This window comes from Geospiza fortis, unplaced genomic scaffold, assembly GCF_000277835.1.
Source record: "Geospiza fortis unplaced genomic scaffold, GeoFor_1.0 scaffold44, whole genome shotgun sequence".
In the NCBI taxonomy this organism is placed as follows: Eukaryota; Metazoa; Chordata; class Aves; order Passeriformes; family Thraupidae; genus Geospiza; species Geospiza fortis.
The window spans coordinates 166,319-185,280 of NW_005054404.1; the positions used below are offsets into that span (position 1 = coordinate 166,319).

The 18,962-nt window shown below is 38.5% G+C and overlaps 1 protein-coding gene across 1 annotated transcript in view; it reads right to left on the reverse strand.

The window, feature by feature from the left end:
* Window positions 1-11,196, reverse strand: part of GRAMD2B (GRAM domain containing 2B) — a 41,807-nt gene extending 30,611 nt beyond the window's left edge. Inside the window, exon 1 of the mRNA XM_005426182.3 lies at window positions 11,028-11,196. Within this exon, the coding sequence (XP_005426239.2) occupies window positions 11,028-11,152 (125 nt within the window). The 5' untranslated portion in view covers window positions 11,153-11,196. The remainder of the gene's footprint in view (window positions 1-11,027) is intronic.
* Between the last annotated feature and the right edge of the window lie 7,766 nt (window positions 11,197-18,962).

The window sequence follows — 18,962 nt, forward strand, 5'->3', positions numbered from 1 at the left end:
GCGCTGGCGCGTGAGACCCTGGCTCCCGCCGGTTCCAACAAAAGCCATCCTTAATGTTTTATACGGGGGTACTGGAGATACGCGGTTTGACATAGACGCAGTCCCGGAGGGAAGGTGGCGGTGGCCGGGGCCCTGCTTTCTGTCAGCGCGCTTCCCCGGTGAGTCGTGGAAGCAGGCAGTAGTCCAAATACTGATATTGGCCTCAGGACTGCTCTACTAAGGTGAACTTCTAAAATGATGAGCTGGTATTTCCATCTGCGGCTTTACATTTTGAGCAGACAAGTAGGTGGTTATGCTTCCTTACTCAACAGCAGCACCCCATGCTGCTTTGCACAGAAAAATCACAAACCCACAGAATAGGTGATGTTGGAAGGGGCCAGTGGGTCCAGCATTCTGGCTCAGGCAGGACGATCCGAGAGTGTGTGGCACAGATTGTGTCCAGACGGTTCTTGAATATGTCCAGCAAGGGAAACTCCACAACCTCTTTGGGCAACCTGTTCCAGTGTGCGGTCACCTGCAGAGTAAAAAAATTCTTCCTCATGTTCAGGTGGAATTTCCTTTGCATCGGTTTCTGGGCATTGCCTTTCCTATTGCTGGGCACCACTGAAAAGAGCCTGACTCTGTCCCCTTGGCATTGATGAGGTCCTCACTCAGTCGTACCTTCTTCAGGCTAAGGTGCCTAGCTCCCTCAGTCTTTCCTCAGACGAGAGGACTGGAGCTAAGCTGCAGACTCTTGATCAAGTTAGTCCTTCCTGCTGGACATCTTCAGGAGTTTCTAGCCTTGTATTGAGGAGCCCTGTACTGGACAGAGTGCCTCACCAGGGCCAAATAGAGGAGGAGGAGGATCACATCCTCCAACCTGCTGGCACTGCTCCTCTTAATGCAGCCCAGGATTCCATCAGCCTGCTTGGCTGCAAGGACTCACTGCTGGCTCTGAAGAGCTTGTTATCCACCAGGACTCCCAGGTCCTTCTCCTCAGGGCTGCTTTGCAGCAGGTCAGCCTCCAACCTGTGCTGCTGTGCTAGATTATTTTTCCCCAGGTGCAGGATCCTGCACCTGCCTTTGCTGAATTTCAGAAGGTTCCTCTGTGCTCATCTCTCCAGGCTGCTGAGGTCCTTCTGAAGGGCTGCACAGCCCTCTGGGGTCACTCCTCCCAGCTTTGTGTTGTCAGTGAAATTGCTGAGGAGGATTTGCCCCTTCATCCAAGTCATTGATGGATAAATTAAACAAGACTGGGCCCAGTATCGAACCTTGGAGATACCACCACGGACAGGCCTCCAACTAGAGCCTGTGCCACTGATTATGACTATGGGATCTGCTGTTCAGCCAGTTCTCAATCCACCTCCCCGTCCTCCTCTTCAGTCCACCCTCTGTGGGTTTGCCTGTTAGAGACAGTGTCAAAAGCCTTGAAGATCTTGCTGCTCTCCCCTCATCCATCCATGTAGCTGTTTCATCGTGGAAGGCAATCGGGTTGGTCAAGCAAGACTTGCCTTTAATGAATCCATGCTGACTACACCTGATCTCCTTCTTTTCTTCCCTGTGATAGAAGTGGCCTCCAAAATGAGGTGCTCCATCACCTTTCCAGGGACTGAGCTGAGGCTGACTGGCTGAAAGTTCCCTGCATCCTCCTTCTTGCCCTGTTTGAACACTGGAGTGACATTTGCTTTCTTCAGTCCTCAGGCACTAGTCCTGATCTCCATGGCCTTTCAAAGATAAGGAAGCATAGCTATGATGTCCATCTGCTCTCAGCACTTCTGTGTGCATCCTGCTGGGGCCCATGGACTTGTAGATGTCAAGTTTCCTTGGGCCTGTGCTGGTGGGGCTGTGGGACAAGTTGAGTGCCCTCAGGAAGGTTAGATTTAAGGCAGCGCTTGCCACAAGTTATCTTGCAGGGCAGGCACTAGCTATGAAAAATGTCTTTACTACTTGGTTAAGTAAGTTAGGTTTCAGTTTGGTGAAATTACGTTTTAATAAAGCTTAAATGGACTCTGTGGTTGTAAGTATGCAATCAAAGGAGAGAAAATCCTGGGATGAGAGTTCACAGTAACGTGTCTAGGCAAAGGTCTATTTTAATGTTTTAATAAAATTATGAATAGAATAACTTCCTAAGAGCTGACTATTCACATGAGCTAAAGGGAGAATATGTACAGTAGAGAGGTTTCTTTTAGTGAATATCTGTGTAGGAGATAGATACTAATGTACATTTCAGATTGAAAAGTGTATGAAGCAAATTAATCACCTTTGGATATTTAGTCCTTAGGGCACACAAGAAAAGGGTTTTAGGTATTGTTGCAATACTTTCAGGAAATCAGTGATAAAAAGGAGGTGTTAATGGTGAAATACCTCAAGACTGCCATAGCTGCTTGGGCACATAGATCCTGTAAAAAATGTGAGATTGCTGTATGATTTTTGCTAGACTGTGTGGGTTTAATTGGCTCCAGTACAGGAAAATTTAAAGACTATATGCTAAGATGTATAGAATGGAAGACATTTAAAATGGCTGTATTTCTGGGAGACACCCTTAACTAATGTCCATGTAGTATTTAACATAAATGTCAAGGCACACGTGGAAAAGAAATGAGATTTAATTTACAAGGGAGATTATTCAGCCTGTTAGGCCCTGTACCTGTGGAACATTGATTGCTGCTGTTTTTCCCTGCGGAACCCCTGAGTGCACTTGGCACTGCTTTGCAGAGCCTCTCCCATCTCCTAACACCAGACACAACCTGTGGCAATATAACATTTTGTTTATCCACCCGTAACAGAATAGGAGCCATTTCAGCTGCCTCGACTATGTGTAGAGCTGGCACTGAAAGGGCTGGGGAAGGCATCATGTGTTTCTTCAGGTCCTTTTCTTGGGTGCAGAAACCTGTGTGAGGTTTTAGGCACCCTGGGGATTGGGTAAACGTGCACTAACAAGGCATACACAGGAGGATTAGAATCAGTAGGAAAAGTGACTGCCTACCCCTGATCTTGTTTTTAGAGGCTTTTCATTGCACTAAAAATGTATTTGCTAATTTAGTCCTAATTTTGAGGCAGACTTGTGGTTGAATAATTCCTGTGTAACTATATGCAGTTCAGCAGAAGTGCTATTTTTAGTAGGTGAGAATGTGACTTCTTTATTTGAATAAATAAAATTTGTTTTCTTTTGAGTGCTTAGATTTTCAGTCTGTCAGCTGTAACCACCTCTTTAGGAGATAAACACTGCCACTGACTGTTCTGTTCATTCATTGCCAGAGGTTCCTGTCTTCACCTCAGTGGTGCAAGAACTAGAAAGGAGTTGCTTGGTCCTGGAGCTCAGTCTCTCTTGTAGTTTCATCTGACTCCATTCTCAAGGTGTGCACAGCTCTCTGATTTAAATAAATCTGTCTAGTCATTTAGTGCAGAAGAAACTTACATTAAAATAAATTGATGCCTAAAGCATCGACACTAAAAAAAGGAATCCTTGCTTAGTTATTTCTTCCCTATAATGATATCTTAACTCTTGTCAGAGACTTGGTTCTGGCAGATTGGTGATAAATGTGTCCTTAGTCCAGTTTGCTCTTACCTGATAATGACACTGGAGGTAATAAACAATGAACCAGGACTATAGCTTGTGGGGTTTTTCTAGGATTTGAAAAAGAAACTCTGTGACCAAGCTCTGTCAAACTGTATATGGTGCAGCAACTTCAGAGTGAGAGGGCACTCTCCTGAGTTATAAAAGCTCTGAATATCAGGATTCTCAGGAATATTCAGGGAGGAGTGCCTTATATTAAAGAAGCAAATGTGGGACTGCTCATGTGAGTGGAATATACTTGAAAACCATATGTTTTATTATGATCAAGTCTTACATAAAAAGAAAAAGCACAAAGGACCGTTTACTGTAATGTGATAATTGCTCATATATACAGATACAGTAAAGCAAGTGTTTGAAGATCAAGCTGTCACCAAGTGACTCCTTGTGAGAAAATCTGGGCTGTGTTTTTCTTTAACTGCTGAAGGGCAGATTAGGGAGAGAAAGAGAAAGTAGTGTACTATAAAGTTACTGATTACTTTTTAATGCCTGCAGTACTGGTGATGCTGTATAGACTAAAATTCACATGTTCCTACTCTGAAGAGTATATTAAACCTTAGAGGGGATTCAGGGTTTTCAGTAATTAGAACCTTCAACATTATGTGTAACACGACAAAGGATAAAAAATTAGGGATGGAACAATAGGAAAAAATTTCATTGCAAAACAAAAAGATTTACAATACATATGAAATCACAGAAAAGCAGAATGGGGAGAGACTCACTGAGTCATTGAGTTAATTTCCTGTCCTGAGTTAAGGCCTACTATTCCTGTGTCACTCCTGGCAAGACTCCTGTCTCAGTTATTCTTAAAAGTCCTAAGTGTGCCTAGACCACCAATTCCAGTGTTTGCTATCATCTGGGGGATGTCCTCAATCCACAACATGGTCTTGAATCCTTGTTGCTGAAATCTAAAGCCATTACTTCTTAATTTATTAAATATGAAGAACAGTGAAAACCTGTCTATTTTTTCTCATAATTTTCATTTTATCTGTAGTCTCAGATAAAACATATAAATTGTGGCTTTGTGCTTTTTTTTTTTTTTTTTTTCTATGAACTGTCTCTTGTAGGTTTAGGTATTTTCTGAAGCATGATCCCTCATACTCAACACCAGTGGTTTTATGAAGGTTGTATAAAGAGGAGTTTAACAGATTATTTCATCTGTCCTATACACAGCACCACTGGTCATATTTTGTGGTAAAGTCTTTTTGTTTCACAACAGGTGAGGCTGGCTCAGGTTTAGTAATCAGGCAGTATGACCTAATGATGCTTTTATAAATGTCAGCTGAGATGCTGTCCTCTAGTACATCAGCAGCAAATTGTAAGACTTGATTAAGTATGACCATCTACATATCCTTCGTGCATTTTGCTCTTTTTTTTTTTTTTTTTTGCTTTCCAATCTGTTTTCTCAATTTATCAGAATAGTTATGAATCATATCTTGAAGGACGTGAAGCAAGAAACAGTAAAAGTGCCTAATGAGACACACCGGAGAGGTCAGTATAAAAAGCAGTGGAACTGCTACCCATGCCTAGAGATTCATGGCTAGGACATTGCTGTTGAATGATGAAAAAGACAATCTAGCTGGAAATAGACAACATTAGAGGCTGTCTTAATCAACAAGGTTTATTTCAGTGCAGTGATTGTGGCTGTTCATAAAGTATTTTTCAGTTTATCTGGCAAGTGTCAGCATGCCTGAATATGAGGGAACTTCTTGGAAAGAAACAAAGCAGAAAATTAGTAGAGTGGTTACAAGCATTCTGTGTGCTTTGAGCATATTTTTCTTCAGTAGAAAGTTCTTTTGTATGTCTTTGTAGGTATAAAAATATGTATTAAGAGCTACAGCCTCAATAGTGCCTTTTGCCTAATAGGTCATTGTATATGACCTGTATATATACATCACAAGTACTTTTGCCTAATAGGTCATTGTATATATCTTCAGTTTTCTTTGTGATATTCTGCATTGGTAGGATTCTGTGAAGGCTATGCAAATGTTTTGGAAGCCTTTAAGTGTTGAAAAACCTGCTAAGTCCTTATAGTTGAAATGTGATAGTAAAGCAGTCTTATGTTAGATAGAAATAGGAGCTTTGATAGTATGAGACACAAACCAATAGACGTCTGAAAAGATGTTGAAACAGGGAAAAAAATTCTAATTTCTAGAATACACACAAGTCATCCACAAATCAGAGTGAAGCCAGCTTGTGAGATGCATACTACAAAAAACCACAAAACAACTGGACTAAAAAGGTGGTGCAGCATTGGAAGAAGTTGCCCAGAGTGGCTACAGACTGTCTTTGGAGGGTACAAGACCCAGCTAGACAAAGCCATACCTGATCTGAGCTGATGTTGATGATACTCCTGACTCAATCAGGAATGCTCAAAAACAGTGTTAAAGTTACTCAGCATACCTGAAGTATGCTCAAAATAGGTGGAGCCAAGGTCCAAAATAGTCTGTGGAAGATAACTAGGGCCAGAACACAGTGAATGGTGCGATTTTACAATGAGTGAAAAGCAGTTTTGGCCAGTTGAGTCTTGTTCCTTGCTTGGATTAAGAATTTAATAATTGCTTTTAGAAGTTCGAAATTACTTTATAGATACCCATATGAGGTAATATTTTTCTTCTGAGCTGTTTACTGAAAGTCTTATCTGACTATCTCTTCCTGTTTTTTTGTTTAAAGTAGCCTGGATTACTGTACTGGTTGAACCCCCCTTTAGACAAGGCAGTGCATGGGGCTGAAAGCTAGTTGGAGAGTTTATCACAAATGGACGAGCATACCGGGGCTGTTCCTTGTGGCTCCATGCTGAAACGGTTGGGTGAACGAGACCATGCTACACTCGTGCTCTAACACCCAGCAGGACAAAGGAGAGAGACTGCCAGCAAAACTTCTGGGCTATCAGTAATATGGTGTCAGCCCACCTCTCGGTGAGCATGTAACACATTGCACAGGTACTCGTCAGCACATTTACTGCCATTTTAGGACCAGTGACCTTTAAAATTACCTGTGTGGAGTCACAGAAGACACCCTTTGTGCTGTGAGCATCACCACTGTGTCTTACTGTGCCATGGTGATCAAAAGAACGGTATGGGATGAAGGGTTAATGGAAAAACCCTCCAGTACAACCGCTGAAATAAAGGAACCTTCATCTCACTCCAAATTGTTCATGGCAACTTTCTTACATATTGGAAAAAGCAACCTTGTGATGTGTTAACAGTTTGGTTTTGCCAGCTATGAGAAAGCACTCAGCCAGTTGGCATTTTGCTGAAAAACACGTCGCTGTCACCTCTTAGCTCACAATAAAAAAAAAAAGGCAGTTATGGCATATTTTCATGCAGTATATTGGTCTGGATGCCTCATGAATGTCAGCGCTAACATATTATAATACCGTGTTACCTAGATCTTGTAATTTAAAATGATTGTATGAAATCTCATGGCAGCAAAATCCGCACTTTCTCCATTTATAATTTAAAAAAGATATTTCCATTTTTAATAAAAGAGATATACGTTCTCATTTAATATATTGTCCATCTGTGTTAAAAAAGATAAATGTAAGTATTGCTTGTTCTACTCTGATGGGTCACATTAGCTTGGTATGTCATCCTTTGATTAAAAATGTCCAAGGAAATCCTGGACAATATCCAAGTGTGACATCTCTGTATAGAGATGACTTGGACAAAAATTTCAATCCAGCTACATCTGTATGTTATTATTCATTAGATACACACAGATGATGTGTATCTAATAAATAAGGCGCATGCACGTATATAATTACTCAATCTGAGTATCATAAATGAATACATGTGGGTCCTTTTTGGAACAACATGTGCCCAAGTGCATGCAAACATTCATGATATGTGTAAATAGGGTGATCATTTTGTTGAGAAAAACCTTTAGTCATCTGGCAGTCTCTGAAGTGCAGCAGTATGGTGCATTAAGTATATAAAAAAATGAAAACAGACTTGTTTGAGGATAAATTGAATCTTCTACAAGGAAATAGAGTGCCCAGACTTTCCAGAAGATTAGGAAAGATTTGTCCTTACCCTTAGAAGAGAAAGGTTAAAGTGAGGAACATAAGATAATGTGAAAGAATTAATCATACTCTCAGTTTGTTCACAGTCTTTACATCAGATGGAGCTGTGAATAATAAGCTAGTTGACTGTGCTTATACAGTTACTGTTCTGTCTTATTTAGAACTAGAAGTTATATTACTCTGGGGAAAAAGAAACCAAAACAAATGTAAATATGTCTTCATATTCAGGCCAGTAAGGGTGAATGCCAGAGCCCAGATGCAAGCCATTGAGCAATAAGGTAGTTGCCAGTGTTTCAGGTGCTCATAACAGAACTATAAAAACAACACACCTTTTAGAAGGTGGTGTGTGCCTATCTTTTTAACATGACTTCTTAAATTAGTCTGAGCTAAGCCTCAGTCTTACAGCAGTACACTGGAAGATTCTGAGGGATATAATTTCAATGCAGAATTTCCTTTAAAAAAGCTTTCCATCAAAAAATCTTCATAGAGGAAATCTGGATATAGGGTTCCTTTTTGTGTCCCAGCAAAAACCTGTCTGTAACAAAACCATCTTTAAAGTTTATGTTACTTGTTGTTACAGAGTTTTTCTGTTATTTTGTTGTAAGCAAAAGATAGGTAAAAATTAATGCCAGATCACAGATGCAAAATGTGAGTGCTGTATTTACTGTATTTGTATATTGTAGTGCACCAAATGAGCTTCCGGGTCAGGACTGGACTCGAGAACCCTTTTGATTTCCATTTTGATGAGATAGTTAGAAAACAAACCTCTCCATGTTCTGTAATTTTAAAAGCATTGTTCTGTAATTAAAAAAAAATTGTTTTTAACTCTCACCTAATATCACTGTTACTGACCAATGCTGAATTTTTTAAAGCATTTAGAATATAACCTGTAATGTGATTATTGCTAAGATTGATGTAAACATACATAGCATTATGACATTCACAGAACCGGTGGTCTAAATTGCTGAAAAAACTAATTTTCTTGTGTTCAATATGTTTGGGGTTTTTTTTTCCTAGAGTCACTCAGGGGATTATTCAAAATCAAAAGCCTTAAGATTTTCCTAAATTTTAGGAGAACTGGATACAGGGTATTGACTCATATTATAGGGATGGGCTCCAAATAGGAGCTTGAAGATCCCTGGTTTTTAGCCCATATTTTGTTCTGATGTCAGAACAACTCTATGCATTCATACTGATGAAATGCTGCAAAGATATGTGGCCAGTACTTTTATCAATACAAATTTTGTATCGATAATATGTGGCTGACACCTCAGCTTGAGCACAATTTCCTTCTGAAATCAGTTTTGCTCTATGTCAGGAACAACATGCTGCCATGGCAATACACTGTGAGCTCCCCTTTATGAAATGTTAATAACTCCCTGGTTTCTGCCAAATTCATGCTCATCCACATGCCAATTACAGTGAGGTGAAACCAGATGTATAGAAAAACTTAGGCATATAGTCAGTTTTTCTCCCCGGGCATGAATAATTAGAATGAACAAGAAGGATCATTAAATTTTCTCTGTGGGTGAATCTTCATATATAGAAAATATGCTCCAAATAAATAAGACTGTATGAAAAGAGTACCTAAAAATGCAGAGCCTGCATTTATTTTTTCCAAAATAATTTTCCATGATTTTTCATGTGTCTCATTTTCAATATTCTGACTGTGACAAACACATGAAAAGCAAGTTTGGTGAGAGCTCAGTCCATCTAGCTCATTATGTGCTATTGTGCATCCTTCTTATATGATTGCCTAGTATTTGCAGCCTGCTACTCCATCATTGCTATTGATAGAGGTATAGTTTCACAGCAAGGTTTTATAATCATATTGTCCTTACTGAACCAGCAACTGAGTGAACTGGTTTTCTAGAAGGCCTGCTCCTACCACTCGGTACTTGGCAGGCAGGTTGATTATTGAGAAATCTGGGGTAAAGGACCTGTTCTTTGTAAGGCCTGGTCACATTGCCCCCAGAGCATATATGGCAGCTTTTTGTGTACTGGTTATTTAATGGTAAATAAAAAAGCAGGGAGATCTGTCTGCCCCGTGATCTGGACAGGACACAGAAAGGAGGACAAAATTTATATTGTCCAAATTAGGAAGTGGGTAAAAATCACCAACTTGTTTTGTTGCCCTCTGAATACCTTTGTATGTTACTTATGTCCCATGCAAAATGAGATTAAGAGGCATATGAAAAGTCGTGAATTTTTTTTCTTAAAAACAAGCTCAAAGTTCTAGTTAAGAGTCTTTGAAATCTCTAATTAAACTTTAAATTTCTGATTCTCTATTATCTGTTCAAACTGTTGGACATTATCTCTCTGACATTTGAGTTGAAAGAAAGGATGATATGCAGATATAATATTAAAAAGCCCTAATAATATTCCAAAAGAGAAAAATTAGGCCAACAGGCTCTTTTATAGTAAGTGACCCAATTAGTGATAAGATCTGTCACCCCATTTAAAGAATTTGTGCATAGCCACAAAGAAATGTAATTCAGCCACACAAAGACTATTTAGAGGTTCCAAATCACTCTTCAGGGCTGTTCAGCACCATACAGGACCAGCCCTTGGCAAAGAATTTTCAAGCAGATTAAGAACCAATAAATGTCTAATGATATTTTGAATAGCTTTTTAAGCTATTTTATTCATGATGGGTTGACATAAGTACTGTGAATATTTACTTGTCTTGCTCCTGCAGTAGATGAGGAAGGATAAGCACTAAGTGCCAGTAGCCCTCTGACATTGCCTTCCCTCATTTTTTTGTGCTGTATAAAATGTGCATGATTTATCTAGAACTCTGCATTGCAATGAATTCCACCACAGAGGGAATTTGCAATTCAACAAGTCCACCCTTCCAAAGTAAGAAAACAGACTTTCCCCTAATTTTTTTTTTTGCAATGTTCTATCAGGAAACCCTTTACCAGAATTCATTTAGTAAGTTTTCTACTTCCTTGAATATTTCTTGTGAATAAGGTGGCACTCATCTTGAAAATTAGTTTAATAAACATTATGAAGTCTCTTTAGACAAAAACACACATGAAAATGTTTTGCTAAACTCCCTGATCTAACAAAGTTTACATTTGTTTTGTACAGAGTTCAAATATTATAGATATTTGGATGACCCTATAAAGGTCACTTTAAAACTTGAGTTTTATTAGTATATAGTGTTATACACATTCAAAGCTCTATTTCAGTGTCAATAGATTAGGAAACAGAAAAAAATACCCTTCTGTCTTCCATCATAAGTTTCTCCTTTACAGTAGTGCTCCCCTTCCCAGTGCAATCAGTAGCATACATGAAATTACCATCTCTACGTGCATTTCCTTTTCGTATTAGGCTTCCTTATCTAGGTATTTTTGTTAGTGTACTTGTCCCAGTGCCCTCCTCTGTTGCTGTCCTGTTCCCCCATCATTGAGCACATGCAAAATATTCAAATATATTGGGATTTACCTTATAAATACTGATCCAACACTCTCCGTAGGACTGGCTGGGGCATCATTACTTGATTTTCGGAAGCTGTTCTGACTTTCAGAAAGAAAAACAGAGTCCTCCAAGGAGCTTCCTTTTTTCAGCATTTTAATGGAGCTAACTGCAGACTTAGGTAAGTTCAATTCTGGAGCAATCCATGAAACACACAGCCTTTCTCTGCTGTAGGAAGTGCTTTCTTGGTGTGACTTCAGCTCAAAGTAGGTTTAAAAATCAGTTAATGAGTAACGTAGTGTTGTGACATCATAAGGGAGTTTTCTTTTTTATCTGCAGCACTTCAGAAGGTTACCTGAGAACAAAAATTATCAAATCTAGGTGAACTGTGTGTTTGAAATTTCATTATAAATAGCAATAACTTGTTTGGATGAATTGAGGAGTGTAAAACATGAACTCTATTTCATATTATGTTTTGTTTTCAGGTTTGTACCTAAAACTGAAACATGTTCTGTCATAAATTCTACTTTGTGATCTATCTACCTATCTCTAAGTGTCCAAGTTTGAATAACAAATTTGTATATTTTTAAGAAGTGACTACATCCACCTATTGTGAAGATGCCAAAATTATTATATTGCACTTCTCCAGTGACGAGTTGGTCCACATGTGTGCAAGTGGCTGCTATAAAAGTCAGATCCTTGCAGTTCAATTTAAATACAGGTAGTCATTTAATTCTCAATGCACAGGGACCCAACTGGACAAAATCAGTTTGTCTAACCAGTTTTTCCATAAATTGGCAAACATTAACTACAAACTTACATGGTTTTCTGTTTGTTGAAGATTACTATAATGATTAGGTTAGGGAGTGAAATAATCAGAAATCTTTATATTGCAAATCCTCTTATGGAATTAATTTAACATCCAAAGCATTTAGAAATCTTGTTAAACTTCATTTTGGACCAGCATGTAATGAAGATTTGTCTATGAGAGTGACCAAAGGTGTTTAATATAATACACTCATAGATGCTGTTTTCAGCATCTATGAACAGCTTGTGAAACAGTACAAATCCATTTGGACTATCCACAGGTTTTATTGGTAAATGCAAAGACATCTAAACAAACGGATGTATTTTTCTCTTTTTAAATTTCTTTTGTTTCTGGTTTCTTTGCATAACTAAATACCTAAACTTTTTTTTTTTTAATATAAAATTTGCTTGTGATAACTGTTAAGCAAATTGTAATGAAATCTATAAATGCGTGAAACATAACTATTGAAATACAGGATTAGCATAATAGCTAAGAAAGGTAAAGACGAAACAGCTGCTTCCTTGGAAGCAAAAATTCCAAATAAATGTGGGAAGACTTTTAATAAAAAAGACGGAAAATAAATAATGTATATGCTTTTCATCATCTTTAAGTATTCCCCATGAAACCTGTACTTAAGAAGCTGTATTTAAGCTACTTGGATTCTGCCTCCTTGAGTCATTATGCTGTACATGTTTGGTTTCCTGCTATCTAGGCCTTTTTGTTAGTCTGTACTTGATCCTGTGTGATCATAGACTACAAACATGGAGCTGCCTAACTAGGCAAAGTCTCTGTACTCTATTACTCTCCCATAAAACAAGTGATATAACCTTCAACAAATACAAAAGCTTTTTCCTTCTCTAATCACAAGAAGAATTTGCTTTGGCTCTGTTGTGTTGTTCATATCTATTCACTTAGGATAGGAAGTCTTTATCTTTTTCAAAGAAAGAAATATTCTTAGAACTATTTAGAAAACTTAAGTGACATAATGAGCTTGTAAATCATTAATATGATGTATTTATCTTTGAAAGCAATCTATTTGTACAGTAAAATGTAATGAAACCCCTTCATTAGGAGTCAGAATGGCAGCTGTGTTCTTTCTCTATGTTAAAGAGCAAGTACAGTGAGAGGGCAATTGATTTTTTCCCTAAATGAGTAATTGCAGGAACATTCTTAGCAAGAAAAAACTATGACATGATTCCTTTCCTCCAATTTTATGCATCTTTGCTGTTCTACAAAACAGTCAAGTTTTACAGTTTCGTACAGGGGACCCTGCCTGCTTCTAAACTACTGTTTTCCATCCTATACCACAATAGTAAGTGGTAAGGGTGTGTTTTTCAGCCTGCAATTATATGGCTACTTGCATATGCCTGTGCTGAAGGGCTTCTAGGTTTGCCATGCTAGTGCAATGCTAACCAGGTCAGGGACTAGGCTGGGGAGTCAAATGCTCCTGCCTACACAGCTGGTGTTACTGAGCTAGTTTAGGTCAGCTGAGGCCTGACTACACAGCATCACAGAATAATGTAAATCAAGTCAATCCATAGACCTAACACTGCCAGTTCCACCTCAGGAGCATTGTTGCAGTGACAATCAGTGTTATGTATGGCCATGTGAAGAAAAACAGGTTTGTGTGACAGTGCCCTGAGACTGTCATGGCTCTTGCTTATTAAGAGGTCTTATCTGCCTTGAATGTTGCAGCAGTAACACCCTGGATTGATGAAAAGGAGCAGGCCTATGAGATGCATTTCTGGTGGGAACAGGAAGGTACAGTGGTGGTACTGTTGTCACCTATGCTCAAGAGATGATTTTTCCTCCTTATTATCAGGTCCACACAACCTGAGTTTACTATTGATTTTTAGTGCATTGCACAACTGTGATCTTGAGCTGTTTTGGAGATAATTTTAGGGCTGAAAAATACTAGATGGTTGTTGTAGTTAGGAGCCCAGAAGGGCTGACCTGATGGTGCCTGTATAAGTGATAAGACTTGGATTCATGCAATTTTTATTTTGTGTGGATCTATACTGTATTATAATCTTTGGAATTGCCCTATTTTGATGCAAGGATATGAAAACTGTGTAGTTTATAACCACTAGGCAAATTTAAAAGCAGTTGATCCCTCAATGTCTTTCTGATATTCATAAATATTTTCAGGGGAGGTCAAGATACCTACAGAAATGTCACCAATAGAGATGTGGGGCAGATACAGAACTTACTTTTTGTAGCTGCTCACTTCACATCCCTTAGCAGTAGTTAACAGACACCAGTATCTTTTCTCTTTCTGATGCGATGGATCAGGTGTGGGAAGAAGTTGATACTCTTGATGGTGTGGCTATCTGCTGTACGTGGACTTCTCCCCAGAGAATTGTTCTTCATGTTCTGAAGAAACTGGTAACTCAGTAGCTTATAAGCTTGAGTAAAATTTTTTACTCTATCTCTTGCTGTCTCATACAATGAAAACAACTTTTCCCCTTTATTTCTTGAGTTCCTCTTCCTTTAATCTACTTTTCTTGAACTCCATATTCATATTTGGCCAACTGTATCCTTATTTTTCTCAATTGTCAAACTATGCCCTTTAATTCTGACCTTTGTCACTGACACTCTGTTATCGCTTATCTGCTAGACTATATCTTGTGGAGTCTAGGACTGTTGCAATTATTTCTGATAGGCAGGCAGGGAGGGAAAAAATGTGGCTGGTGTTCTTGAACCTCATACAATTTTATTTTCAGTCTGCAGCAGTTGTTACTAAAAGGTTAGAAATTATCTGGAAAAATGTACACTTTTTTTTTTCCTTATGACTATTGTGGGGTTTTTTTGTTTGGCTTTTTTTTTTTTCCCCATCAAAATAAAGGGAATTACTTCAGTAAAAGAAATGGTAGATTATGCTTGCTTTCTCAGTCCCTGGAGTATTTCTTCTGAAGATAGAGACATTCAGGAATATATTAACAATGCCAATTGTGTTACACACATTTTAAGTCCTTTTGTTTGTACTAAATGGTCTCCTGTTATGCGATAGGAAGAAAAAAGGGGTGAAATCTGGGCATTCAGAGCGAGAGATTTCATTTATGCTAGGGATCACTTTGTGCCTTGTGATAGGTGACTGCTAAGAAACTGCCTAAATATCACAAGTTGAAGTGATCATACAGGGAGATGCTGTTAGACAGAGTTTGTAAAGAGATGTCAGGAAGTATATTTTGAAAAAAACATTGAATTTTATTACCATCCAGGAATGAACCAAATGAGCAATAAACCAGCTGCTGAACTTGTGGCTGAAGGTCATACTAGTGAAATGAGATAGTAGTGAATGTTATTATGTACATTCTTGGAAGAGCTTACATCTTGGCTGGAATGTGGCCACAAATGCTTATAGATTTTTTAGTAAGGAGTAGGGGAATCAATGAGTCGTCATTTTATCAGTTTGTTCTGAGTTTCAGAATTTACTGGCCTGTAAATTGGACTGCATAATTAGTCTGTTATGATCCCTAGAATAATGGGGTGGTGAGTTCTTGCTTTATGGGTTTAGCTCTCATAATTTTTGTTTTCTGTGGTATATACAGAAGCAGCTGTTCTGATTCAGAGCCAACATTGTCTTTCATGATTGGGATTGTCTCATTTTTTTTCCCTGCTTGTACCAAGTCTATTAAAAAAATAATATTTTTTCCCTCTTAAGTGGAGATGTGAAAAGTGCACCTTTCCACAAATAATTCCAGAAAGAAATAGAGGTCACATGTTGGTCACTCTAAAATCAGTTTGGACATTTTTAGGTAAGTTTTATATCTAGTTTCCAATATTCCATTCCTTTTTCGGATCTTAGATTTCTTGGTTTCCCTCTTGAACTGGGGTTTAATCTGTTCTAATCTGTGCTTTATTTGCAATAGTGAGAAACACTCAGTTTGTATATAGGGAGTTTTCAGTTCTGCCTGTTCCTGCTTTAACTTACACAAATGCTGTGTTGAGTATGTGGGATGCTACAGGTAGATACGTGGAATTGCTGTGCCTCCTCCTGTGCTACTCTGAATGCTGCATGGGACCAGAACTCATGTGTGAAATCACAGACAAGTTTGTGGAGCAAGGGGACAGAAAACTGTCAGGTGGAGTAAGAGTGATAGAAGAACATGTAGCATAGAAGAATTACGCCTAGAAGTACACAGGAATTAAATCAATGGTGCGGCGTCCATATTTGTGGAAGCCAGTGACTGTTTTGCTTCAGTAATCTTGTTGTTAGAACATGCTCTTTAAACTATGTCTTTTCTGCTCCCTCTCTTGGTGGTCACCTTAGTAGATGCTGTTTCAGTTACTCCAATGTAGGAGCATCCAGTTCCCTTCCTCATCCTAGAACTCCCATATGCTCAACTTTTGGAGGTCCGTATTTGTGTTTGCAAGCTTCTACTTCCACACAGCAAAAGCTTTTTAAAGAAACACACTCAATGAATTTGGGAGAAAGCCATTGGGGTGGAGAAGACAGTCTGATGTGGTGGGGTTGTGAAAGCCAACTTTACCTTAGAAGATGAGACTTTGCAAAATTTTCTTTTAACAAAAGGAAACACTGAAACCTAAAAATTCAAGCCTTAATTCTTGAGCACCTGAGGCTGATAAGACAAAAAGTGTATGAGAAAAAAACCCCCAAGTTTGTTGCCCTGTGTGAGAGACTTGTGTTTGTGATTAAGAAGAAAAAAACCCACTTCATCTGATTGACTGAAATATCATAATGAAATATCATTACTATTAATAAAGACTGGCTCTTTGTAGGATATGCTTTAAAAAGTTAAATAAATTCAGCTTTGTAAATGCTTGTGTTCCCCTCTCTCTAAATGGTTTCTAGACTTTTGCTGTATTATCAGTCCACTAAAAAATTTGAATTGATCTATTCTCTTCAGTACTGTAATACTAATGTTAATATCTTTATTTGCACAGCTGAATCTGATGAGTTTGTTCAGGTCATGTATTCCAATTTTCTGTATTAATAATGAAGATTACTGAGAGACCTAGAGTAAAATGTTGCTAGGAGTGAGAAGTAACTATTTTACTAAGCTGGTGGCTGCTGACATGAAAGGAAGAAATTAATTCAGCGCATAGCATTGTGAAATGTTGGAAATTTCTGCTTATCCATACTATTGTCATCTTTGTGGTGAGCTGGCTGCCTCCTGGCTAGACCTCTGCTCTATTAAACACTTCATTTGGTAAATGAGGTATTGGTGTGTACTATGTAAAATATTACTGACTGTACAGTGGCACTTCCTCTCAAGAGGTGTATGGGCAAAGACATTAGTGAATAAAATAGGAAATTCCAGCAATGTTCAGCTAGAGTAGCAGCACCAAGAAGATGCATAAGACCATAATAACATTAAAGAGATACCACCTGATAATACAGCTGTCAGCAAAGCAACAACAACATGGTTCTAGGAAGCCAACAAGGACAGCTTTGTTAGTATATCCATGTAGCAAATAATTAAAACAGGAATGGCATTTGAGGTATTATACAAAACCCCACCTAGGTGAATGGAAACTTCATCAGAATTTGGATCCAATCACTGTCAGACAACCCTGTGCTGCAACACTGAACTTGATTTGCAGGTAGGAAGCATGGAAAACCCTCACTGGATAGAAACTTGCCTACAGTAATCATAAAGATGATCTGAACAACTCATGGATTTGGTTGCTTTGATTTTCTCAGGAAGTAATTAGACTAGGCTAGGAGGAAAGTAAACAGATCCATGAAATATAAGCACTTGAAACCTGTTTTTCTCTTCTCTGGAAAAAAAGTGGTGGTTTACTGCCTTCATGTAGTCCCAAGCAGAATTTGCCCCCACTTGTTTATATTGTCCCTTTCTACCTCTTATCATATATTTTATTTAACACAAACAGTAGGAGGAAAGGTTAGAGATACAAGATTAATCTCATGTGATTGTGGAGTAGAGTGCTTCCTGAAAGTGAAATAAAAAGACATATCCTGTTTAAAAGATACTTTTTCCTTTTGAATGCCTTTTCAGAGGTTAACTTCTATCTCTGTATACACAGACATGGCTTTATCTACTGTCTTTCTCTGTGTTAAAATCAAAAGACTTTTTTGCCCAGGAATTATAATTTGAAGGAGCCTTGCCAGTGCAAAAGAACTAAAGCTTAGGTGCATTTCTTTTCCCTTGGAGGTTTGGTATTTGTCATGATTCAAATTTACATAGGCCTGGTATCTTTCTTGCATGAAGAAGACAGAAGACCACAGAACTGACATTGTTCAGAAACAAAATTCATACTTGCAGCCTGTATATTGCCTTATTTGATTTTGCTTTTGTTTTTGCCTTGATTTGCTTAATTTATTTAATTCCAAATGATTTGCTGTATATACTTGTCCTCTGTAGAGCATTTTTGGAGGCATTTGCAAGCTGAGTGACTTCATCTGTCCTTTTTATCACCACAAGCACAGTTCCAATAGCACAGTTTAGGTCCTGTGAGAGAATGACTATCGTGACCTCTGGGTGTGTATCTCTTCTAGTGTGAGAGAAGGCAGTGAATCAACTGAACTGAGGGTGATGATGAAGGCTGCTGCTGTAAAACACAGATGTGGTGAGCTGAAACCTGTCATTCCTGGAGGTATTTAAAAGACTCATAGATGTGGCATTTGAGGACATGATTTAGTGGTGGACTTGGCAGTGCTGGCCTCAGTGGTCTTAGAGGTCTTTTCCAGTCTAAATGATTCCATGTTTCTATCTCACTGGTAGCTGTAGGGCCCATCTGGTGGTGCTGCGTAGGGCTGTAGAGAAGGAAGGAGTCTGCAGCACCCTTCTGCAAATGGGTGAGGTCCGTGGTTGGACACATGTATTTTTTCTTTTCTCTCTAAAAAATATTTTTTATTCTCTGAGGCTAATAGGCATACAGCCTGCAGCCTAATGGGAAGATTTATTTTAATGTACACATCAATTAAAACGGATTGTTGTACCAGTATTTGCCATTTAAGAGAGTTTGCACCACATCATCTACTTATGAAGAAATTGCAATTAAGCAGGGATAGGTTATAACAATAGAGCCTCATTAGTCTAAAATACCTCTGTGCATGTTCTAATGAGGAGCTTAACACATTGTACAAACAGCACCTAATGAAGTTAATGCCACCCTTGAGAGTTGAGTAACAGTAGACCTGTTTTTACAATTACATTAAGTGAAACTTG